Raw genomic sequence first — 10,780 nt, 5'->3', positions numbered from 1 at the left:
ACAAATATACAGTATTGCTCAATTGGGGGGGGGGGGGGAGAGATATGAACTATAGCGTCAGTCATTCAATCAATAAAAGATTGAACTTATATCAAGAAATGTCAACCATGATGATGAATACAGTAATAACACCTCCCTATACTGTCTGTCTTTAGTTTTTACAAGCAATTCAAAATATGTTTTGAATACTTAAAGGGTAAGAGCACTTTGGTAGAGGTTCGGGTTGTGTAGTTACCTTGCCATGATGTAACTCCAAAGGTGGGCAAGAAATCAAAAATAATTGCTCCATTGATTAGAAATTGATAATTCACAATATGCTCCTCATTGACTTACATTGTACGATAAAACAGCTCTCAAAGTCACTCTTTTAGCACATCAACGAACGCAAACAAAGCTGATTCAGACAATATAGAACATCACCAAACCCACTACTGTTTATTTTTTTAATAAAAATGTCAACTTCCTGTTCATTTTACTATTTGAAGATCTGGATCCGGATCCGTGGATCCAGTCCAGGTTTTCTACTTATTAAAAATGGCAAAATCAGCAGGAAGTTGACATTTTTATTTAAAAAAAAAACAGTACTGGGTTTGATGATGTTCTATATTGTCTGAATCAACTTTGTTTGCATTCGTTTACGTGCTAAAAGAGTGACTTTGAGAGCAGTTTTACCGTACAATGTAAGTCAATGAGGAGCATATTTTGAATTATCAATTTCTAATCAATGGAGCAATTATTTTTTATTTCTTGTTCACCTTTGGAGTTACATCATGGCAAGGTAACTACACAACCCAAACCTCTACCAACGTGGTCTTGCCCTTTAAAGGGTTCACCTTCTAAATAAGATCATTACCGACTCACACACAAACACACTCACACACACGTAAGAATTCACAGAGATACAGTGTTCCACACAGGATTTAGTAAACCATTATTTGTCGTACACTACACACACATGGATATGGATCATAATATACAGGGTTGGTTATATTGCATAAGGTTGTGTTGTTCTCAAGTATAACACTATTGTTCTTCCGTTTGTGCCACAAAGTTAAAGAGAAATGGCTTCTTTTTTTTTTAGGTCATAATAGTCTTTTTTTTTTTTTAGTAACAAGAGAAACTAGCAAAACCCCCAAATCTCAGAGCTTCAAGTACAGATTTGGACATAAAGGTCATATTATTATTAATGTCTCTGTTGTACACAAGAGTGGAATGTGTCTAAACAACACCCAACATAATGATAGTAAAGGGTTAATAGGCAAACATGTAATAACGACGCTCGTATCCGGACGAAATAAACGTTTTTATGGTCAGCTTAAAAACAAGAAACAAGACCTATACGGTTAATAAAAGATATTTAAAGATAAACGCCTGACTGACTGTCGTACGAACGTGAAGAAATAGCCGATCTACAAGCACAGCTTGGAGATCTGCTATTTTGGCCGCGTGACATCAGCGTCCTATGCGTTTAAATCAAGTATACAGTGTTAATAGATGAGATAGTTAATTTCCACCTATATAACGACATGGTTAACCCATTAGACCGGGAGAGAATCGGTGTCATTTTTAGATGTCTTTGGCTATTCAAAAATAGCAGATCTACAAGCTCATAGCGCGGCACCGAGTGCCGCGCTATGAGCTTGTAGATCTGCTATTTTTCAAAAAAAATCTTGAAGGTTTGTGCAAATCTTTTGAATATGTATATTTTTTTAAAGCAAACATTTTTTACTCAAGTCTTTGCTTCTGGGGGATTCTACAAATGTCTTCTAAACCCTACAGTTAAAGAAAAAAAACGTATTTTTTAATATCAGTGGTTCTCAAACTTTTTCATGTCAAGGACCCCCAAAATGATATGTACGTGGCCACGGACCCCCATTCTCAAAACATTTTGTAATGTTCCCTTTAAAAAAAACAAAAATACTAATTTTCACGGTTAAAAAAAAAAAAGCCAAATTAATCTTAAAATGACACAGATGCTTTCCCGGCCTTAATGGATTAATGAGGTGATACTGCAGCTAATGACCACTAGGGGGGGTTTGATCACAGCTCTATCAGAAGGAAGGAATGGAGCCTGATAAGTCTGACTTCAAAAGTAAACATCAGCAAAAACAAGCCATTACTATGTTTTTAGTCACTATCCTAACTTAGCTTTGTTCCATCAAATCAAAGACGGTATGTTTGGATCGTTGTGTGATTTAGTAAACAGGCATGCAAACAGCCCCGAGGTGAAAAAGGTGACAACATGTTGTTTTCTTTCGGGTCAGGTGTCACACAATTGCCCTATTTGGGTTCAAAAAGGTGACTGTAGCTGAAAAGTGACACTTTTGCATGTCTGAGTAAATAATGGTATAATAATTTGAATTTGATTTGATGAATCAGCTTTAAATGTAAACTGGAGAGAGAAATTAAATTGATTGTGTACTTATGATTTAAGTAAATATAATCTAACCACTGATAATCCTATATAGCTGACCGGGGTCCCCCAGGGTTCTATGCTAGGGTTCGCCTAGTATTTCCTTCAACGGCCAAATGCGGCTATTTTCCCGCGAAGATATTTGATGTGTATCAAAGACAGACACGACACTAGCACAGAGCCCTGAGGGACTCCGATTTTAAGTGGTTAACTGATCAGTTGATTACTTTTCAGTTTGTTCTATTCAATCAGAGTTGTCCTGATTGTATACAGATGAGACCAATGTAATACAATGATATATATATATATATATAAAGTGCTTAAAAGTGAATGACAGCATCATCATAAATAACAATATATTGGAACCTGCGTTTAACAAAACTAAATAAAAACAATAGTGGCTAGAGTAACTTCATGGTCATCTTACCTAAACTGTGACACTCGTCGTGTAGGCCAGGGGTCTTCAACGGGTTTTTTTTCAGGCCAAGGACCCCCTAAGCTGAGTTAGAGATGAAGCAGAGACCCCCCACCCACTACATATTGTATACATTTTTTTTCCTATGGATTAGTGTTGACTTGAATTCATGGATATATTTTTTTGTTTTTGTCGCATTCCTAGCCAATAATTTGATGTCTCCTTTGTGTCTCCTACCGGAACCGCTGCTTAAACTTGTACTTGATCTGACCCCCACCCCAAACACCAAATCTCTTTGCTGAAAATAGCAGATCTACAAGCTCACAACGCCTCGCGCTGCGAGGCGTTGAGAGCTTGTAGATCTGCTATTTTCGGCTAATGTTCCCACAAGAATAGGCATGCAAGGGTTCAAGTGGTTAATGTAAAAAACAAAAAGTTCCTATCACTCAAAGATTTGGTGCCCCCGTAGTAACTCTGAGGACCGCCCTCGGGGTCCCGGACCCCCTGTTGAAGACCCCTGGAGTAGGCTTTTGTTGCGTCACAAATTAACAGCAAAACACAGAACGTTAACAACAACAGCGCTATAATAACAAACTAAAACCTATAAAAGGGGGCGTACGTGATATTTCTTTTGGTCAAAGTAAGTGTTAAATAGCTGTATATTATAATAGTAATAATCACTATAGACCACCGAAGTCCTGACGTCACTCGTTCATCCCCAGGTTCGTAAAGTAATTTCTCTATGGAGAATAACATTGGGTCATCATAGAATCGTCTCATATAAGAATTGTGGTCCAAAAATAAACAAACTGTCTCTGTGATATTGTCAGGGAGGAGGTTCTGTATCGTTTATGATAGTCAGTCACTCATATTTGATACAGTCTGTTTCTGGCGAAAATGTAACTAATTCGGCGGAAGTAACATTATCGTTTTCTCAGCGTCAGTTGATGCTTCATATCCATAAGAGTCAAACCACGGGGTCATTTGTTTATTTTTGGAACACAGTTCTTATTTGACGCGATATTAAACACGTCTATGGGATTCAGAATGGGGGTGGAAAACTGCGAACCAGGTAGACAAACCAAGGATGTGTAAATTACGTCAGACTTCGGTGGTCTATAGAGTGTTTATTCAGTACCAGGGTTCTCACCATCTCTCCAACTCTTAAAGTAAAACGGAAAATACATTTTCACGTCGGGATACCGACTTTGTCCATTCAAGAGAGAGAGAGAGAGATCTCATTACAGTACAAGGATACAGGATACAAACGAGTGAAAGTGGAAAGTAATAATAAACAGGAATGAGCAGACGGAAATTGGAAATGGAACTTTATAAAAAATGTACCCAGATAAATGCTCTTTGTGAGGTTCTCTCTCCCGATTGGATACAATTTGGTATCCCACAGCTGAAACATGAATCTTCTGTTTTACTAAAAAAGCTGAAGAGACAAGCCGAGAGAGAGATCCATTACTGAACAAACACTCTATAGCAGTGGTTTTCAACCTATTTCATGCCAAGGACCCCCAAATTGATATACATTTGGCCGCGGACCCCCATTTGAAAATGTTTTGTGCCAGGGACCCCCCAGAAGCAAAGATATCAGTTAATTTTCGCTTAAAAAAAATATGAATATTCAAAGATATGCACACTTTTTCAAAGTTATTCAAAAATAGCAGATCTACAAGCTCATAGTGCGGCACTCGGTGCCGCACTATGAGCTTGTAGATCTGCTATTTTTGAATAGCCGAAGCTAAGTGGTTAAAAATGATTGTGACGCTATGTTAACTCATTTTGCTGGGGACCCCCTGGTACCCCCTCAAGGACCACTGGTGGTCCCCGGACCACTGGTTGAAAACAACTGCTCTATAGCAATGATTTACTATCGGAATATAAAGCTTTCACTTTATAACTAAAAACAAAACGTTTTTATTTTGGCATAAAACATATCACATAAACCCCATTTGAAAGAAACACACGTTCCGTTGGTGATAGTCAAGTGGTTCTTTGACAAACTCGAATGTTACAAGTTACACGTATTATCACCCGTAACGCGACTGTGTTTTTTTGTTTTTTTGTTCTATTCTCTAAACTTTATACAGAATTTCAATAACAATCAAAACTGCGCTGGAGGAATAATCTCAGATCTCAGACAACGCGACAAAAGTGTTGAAATTATTGTAACGAGGCAGCCAGCTTGCCTCCGTTCTCGCCACTAGAGGATATGCTGTGTCTCAACTATTGCACACCTCTATATTGCTTGTTTAGTATTTTGTCTTCATTGCTTTGATATTTAGAAACAGTGGTTTTAGAACAAGCGGTTCTCAAAAAAATAGCAGACGTACAAGCTCGTAGCGCGCCACTTCGTGCCGCGCTACGAGCTTGTACGTCTGCTATTTTTTTGAACATTCACTGAAAAATCTTGAACACACTTTTTTTTTACCAGCGGTTATTTTAGTCCTATTTTGTGACGTTTTTTTTTTTAAATCGGGAAACCAGGATGACATTGTAAAGTTCATCCAGTACGCAGTAAAGATTCTCAGTGTTAATTTAAATATTTTACCAACTGTGAGAGGGTACCAAATGTAACCACAATACACCCGGAGTTAAAGGTTTCATGACATACTGGTTTTACAAAACATTAAAGGTCTTTATCATGGTCCTTCAAACGTGTATTAAAAAGGTTTTAACTGAAAAAATCCACTCCAGTGAGCCATGACAGGTTTGTTTCTCTCTGTGTTCTGAGGGCTTTTCAGCTGCAATGAAAAAAAAAAAAAAAAAAACGTATTTGCCTGCGAGTGTCGCTGTTGAAGGATTTTGCCTGTCAATCATCGCCTCTGCTCCCCCCCCCCCCCCCCCCCCCCCCAAAGGAGAAGGATAGGGGAGGGGAGGAGAGGGGCGGGATCAATGGACTGTGACATCAAAGTCAACGGGCCAATCCCAACACTTTTCTGAGGCTAATTATTCAGAAAACCCCAGACCACAGAACATACACTGAATGTTAAAAGTTCATTTTTTGGGGGTGTAATTGAGGTCAGAAAACCTATACAATAAATTAGAAATTTGATGTCATGAAACCTTTGAAACACTGAGGATTTTACTGTGCACTCTCTACTGAATCAAAGCTTTGCGTCCTAGAGGAACCTTCCCACGTTTTGAGCAGAAATGGTCCCGTTTCTGTACAGTAAGTAGGACGTTAGGCAGCAGGTACAGTAGGTCCTTCAGTATGGAATCTGGTTCTGGTAATACTGGAGCATGTCGTACGTTTTGCTCCTGTTGAGAAAAAAGAAAAACATACAGATCGCTGTATTTGTCATTTTGTTTTCCATCTGCAAGCAGCTTCAGGGAAAAATGACTACGAGATTATGTTTCTACTAGTTAAAGACAGCAAATAAATTCGTAAAACAATAAATAAATACTGCATCAATCCAAATGAATAGATCCTAAATAATTCATGTCATAAAAAAAAAAGCATAACCAGGTAAAAACAGTAAAAGAAAAAAAAAAATCAACGTTTTCAGGCCAAGGACCCCCTAGCTGAGAGAGAGATGAAGCAGGGACCCCCTACTCTATATTGTATAAAATTGTGTTTCAGATTAAAGTTTTTTTTTTACTTAGTCTGCTCTTTTTTCCCTCTACACCTACAGTATAGCCTCTTTGCCAAAAATAGCCGATCTACAAGCTCACAACGCCCGGCTACTTTTTGGCTAAAAGTTCTCCTCAGAAAAGGGATGCTAGGGTTCAAGTGGTGAAGGTAAAAAAAATATCATATGACACAAAGATTTGGCGGACCCCCTGTAGTAACTCTGAGGACCCCCTAGGGGTCCCGGACCCCCTGTTGAAGACCCCTGTAATAGAGTATTATTACATTTTGTGAAAATATCAACATGGTGTGTATTAATTCTTGTGTGTGTATTACTCACTATACAACAGGTAGTTCCGACCAAGCAATCTGATTGGTTGAAATAGCTATCTAGCCGTGCTTCAAACCAGCATGATAGCACGGGCCTAATCACATTAATAAATCACTCCGCACTGCAGTCCGCACCTGATTAGACCATATATGGCACAGCTGTGCTGTGACGTCACGCTGTCCCACGGTATGAAAACAAACAGACAGTAGCCTGACCCACCGCCGCCACCGGTGAACAAACAGATCTACAAGTTCACAACGCGTCGCCATCGCGACGTGTTGTCAGCTTGTAGATCAGTTATTTTGGCCACGTGACACGGTCGTGCGACGGAGTATATAGCCTACTGGAATCAGCTGTGTTGATGAGACGGTGCGTCAGAGCGCTGCTACAGGGACTATTTAATGTCTCAGTCAAATAAACTCTTCTCTTTACAGGGAAACGGATAATAGCAATAATGACGGTAAAGTACACCCTCTCGTGTAATATTGCTTAAGTGTCAATGTCATGCTCACTGCAGTAATAGGAGCTTAAAACAAAACATTGAAAATGAACACTCATGTGGCAGTAAAGAAAAATAAGGGATTTATATCAATTATATTAAAAAAGTTCTTGTGTATCTTACCTGCTGCTGAGGAAACAGCTCTGTATGATTTTGATGATGTAGGCTGCTGCTTCCTTCTCACTCATCTGAGGGTTAAAACGTCCTCTGAAAAACAAACACACACACACATGGTCTGTGTTGACAGTAAAAGCCTCATTTATACTCAGTCGCGCGACGGTGTCATGTTGGCGAGAACAGCCGAGCTTGCAGACTGAGCTTGTAGGTCTTCTATCCTCGGTGCAAGACATCTTCGCAAGACCAATTGAGGCTTAAGAACCGTGTTGATTTCATCGACTAAAACTATGACGAAAAATGTTTGTCAAACTACCTTTTTTCACTGAGGAAAACTAAATAAAAACTAAATAAAAACTAAATAAAAACTAAATAAAAACTAAGCTACGATGACTAAAACTATGACTAGATAAATTGACAATTTCGTCAACAAATAAAAACTAGACTAACATGTTAGTGAGGGACTAGAGGAGAAGAGATCCAGTAGAACTAAAAGACAAGTCATTTGATGCTTGGTTGCGCTCGGGTGTTGCGCTCTGACAATAGCGACGCGTTGAGCTTGTAGATTGGCTATTTTCAGTATGCAACAAGTGTAAAATCAGCCCCCACACACACACACACACACACACACACACACACACACACACACACACACACACACACACACACACACACACACACACACACACACACACACACACACACACACACACACACACACAGCTGTAGTACTCACTTGAGGAGTTTAATGGTTTGTCCCCTGAAACATGGCAGTCCAGTGTCCAACATGAGAGTGACCAGAGAAACCACAGCATCCATGTACGGTCTGAAGGTCACAGTGAGACACAGGACATAACATTATGTACGGTCTGAAGGTCACAGTGAGACACAGGACATAACATTATGTACGGTCTGAAGGTCACAGTGAGACACAGGACATAACATTATGTACGGCCTGAAGGTCACAGTGAGACACAGGACATAACATTATGTACGGCCTGAAGGTCACAGTGAGACACAGGACATAACATTATGTACGGTCTGAAGGTCACAGTGAGACACAGGACATAACATTATGTACGGTCTGAAGGTCATAGTGAGACACAGGACATAACATTATGTCAGCAACAATGTTTAGAAACCTTGGCATCCACTGCTAACCACCTAGCATCCACATAGTAACCACTTTAGGAACCATTGACCACTTAAAGGACGACTTCACCCATTTTCAACCTTATATGTGGAACCGAGTCAAACTAAATTTAGCGCCTCAACTCCTACAATCACTACTACACTATAGACATTATAAAACAGATGTATTGTACACTAACTACAATATAGACATTATAAAACAGATGTATTGTACACTAATTGTACACTAACTACAATATAGACATTATAAAACAGATGTATAGAGCACCGAAGTCTGACGTAATTTACACATCCTAGGTTTGTCTACCTGGTTCGCGGTTGTCCACCCCCATTCTGAATCCCCATAGACGTATTTAATATCACGTCAAATAAGAATTGTGTTCCAAAAATAAACAAATGATCCCGGTGGTTTGACTCTTATGGATATGAAGAATCAATTGATGGTGAGAAAACGATAATGTTATTTCAGCCCAATTAGTTAAATTTTCGCCAGAAACAGACTGTATCAAATATAAGTGACTGACTATCATAAACGATACAGAACCTCCTCCCTGACAATATCGCCGAGACAGTTTGTTTATTTTTGGGCCACAATTCTTATACGAGACGATTCTAAGATGACCCAATGTTATTCTCCATAGAGAAATGACTTTACGAACCTGGGGATGAACGAGTGACGTCAGGACTTCTGTACTCTATTGTACACTAACTACAATATAGACATTATAAAACAGATATATTGTACACTAACTAACTACACTATAAACATGATAGAACAGAGGTATGGTAGCTCATAACGTGTCTCACCGCACGGCCAGGTATCCGCGGACACACATCTCCATGAACCATTTGAAGGGGGTGGCCTCCATCTTCCCGCCCATGATCATCACCATCTCGTCGGTCAGCTTGATGTCCGGCTCCCAGCCCAGGTTACCTCCAGGAGAGCTCTCAAACATGAAGCCAAAGTCTGTGCACACACACACACACACACACACACACACACACACACACACACACACACACACACACACACACACACACACACACACACACACACACACACACACACACACACACACACACACACACACACACACACACACACACACACACACACACACACACACACAACACACACACAATTATCCAGCTTATTAAACGGCTACTTAATAAATAAATTGAGCCAAAAGTAACAACAAATCGAGGTATTTCCTTGCTTAAGGTAATGAAAGTATTCCATACGTGTTGCGCTGGCCGTCCGTCCAGCTCAACACGGTCGCCTCAAAAAACAAGTGTTGATCAAATATAATAAATGTCCGGTTACTGCATCGTCTATTTCTCGCTTCAAATGTTTTCAAAAACATTCTTGAGAGCAACGTTTAGTTGTAAATGACACGGTGTGTTTGTTTACATGGCTGTCATGTTGGGTACAGCATACATTTCAAGCAGCGCAGGTTGATATGAGCAGGTGCTCTGAGTCTTTGATTAGACAGGTTGATATGAGCAGGTGCTCTGAGTCTTTGATTAGACAGGTTGATATGAGCAGGTGTTCTGAGTCTTTGATTAGACAGGTTGATAAGAGCAGGTGCTCTGAGTCTTTGATTAGACAGGTTGATATGAGCAGGTGCTCTGAGTCTTTGATTAGACAGGTTGATATGAGCAGGTGCTCTGAGTCTTTGATTAGACAGGTTGATATGAGCAGGTGCTCTGAGTCTTTGATTAGACAGGTTGATATGAGCAGGTGCTCTGAGTCTTTGATTAGACCGAGGGCTGTTATTGAGCTCATCGGTCATTATCCAGAAATAACACAGTGCTGGATTCAGCGATTGACCAATCAGAATCAATAATTAAACCAAGCCGTGTAATATATTGAGGTATTTAGTCATAAATATGCTGATATTTTATTTTGTCCATATCACCCAGCCCTAAAAAAAATATAGCTTGCCATAATTATTATAGCTTGCTTCCACAAGCTACTGGTTGAAATCTGAATGACCAGGCTTCGCATGACGTGTGTCCCTTCTATGTCCCTTCTATGACGAAAGGGGGACAGACTTTTTTGGCTGGGGGCCGGGGGACAAAGTGACCATGGCCATGTATGGAGAAAACGGATACAAAGCCTCATGTAAGCCCGACCCCTTGGGTCTGACAAAAACCTATAGCAACACATGTTGCGTGTCAAATACCAAAACAATCAAATAGATGCATCATATAATGCTGTGTATAATATGTTCAGACTTGCAGTGGCGTGCACAGACATTTTGAGGGGCAGGTGC

The 10,780-nt window shown here is 39.8% G+C and overlaps 1 protein-coding gene across 2 annotated transcripts in view; it reads right to left on the bottom strand.

The window, feature by feature from the left end:
- Positions 1-4,560: 4,560 nt before the first annotated feature.
- The window catches only part of pi4kaa (phosphatidylinositol 4-kinase, catalytic, alpha a), an 85,859-nt gene continuing 79,639 nt past the window's right edge, over positions 4,561-10,780 (bottom strand). For both annotated transcript variants that reach the window (XM_084047867.1, XM_084047868.1), the window contains exons 51-54: positions 9,312-9,471; positions 8,089-8,178; positions 7,362-7,445; positions 4,561-6,098 (exon numbers count right to left, since the gene is read on the bottom strand). In XM_084047867.1, coding sequence (XP_083903993.1) covers positions 6,047-6,098; positions 7,362-7,445; positions 8,089-8,178; positions 9,312-9,471 — 386 coding nt within the window. In that variant the 3' untranslated portion in view covers positions 4,561-6,046. The remainder of the gene's footprint in view (positions 6,099-7,361; positions 7,446-8,088; positions 8,179-9,311; positions 9,472-10,780) is intronic.

The sequence above is a fragment of the Gymnoscopelus microlampas genome (assembly GCF_963454915.1).
Source record: "Gymnoscopelus microlampas genome assembly, chromosome: 21".
Taxonomy (NCBI): Eukaryota; Metazoa; Chordata; class Actinopteri; order Myctophiformes; family Myctophidae; genus Gymnoscopelus; species Gymnoscopelus microlampas.
Note: the sequence above shows the minus strand (reverse complement) of the source record. Positions and strands in the feature narration are given on the sequence as shown.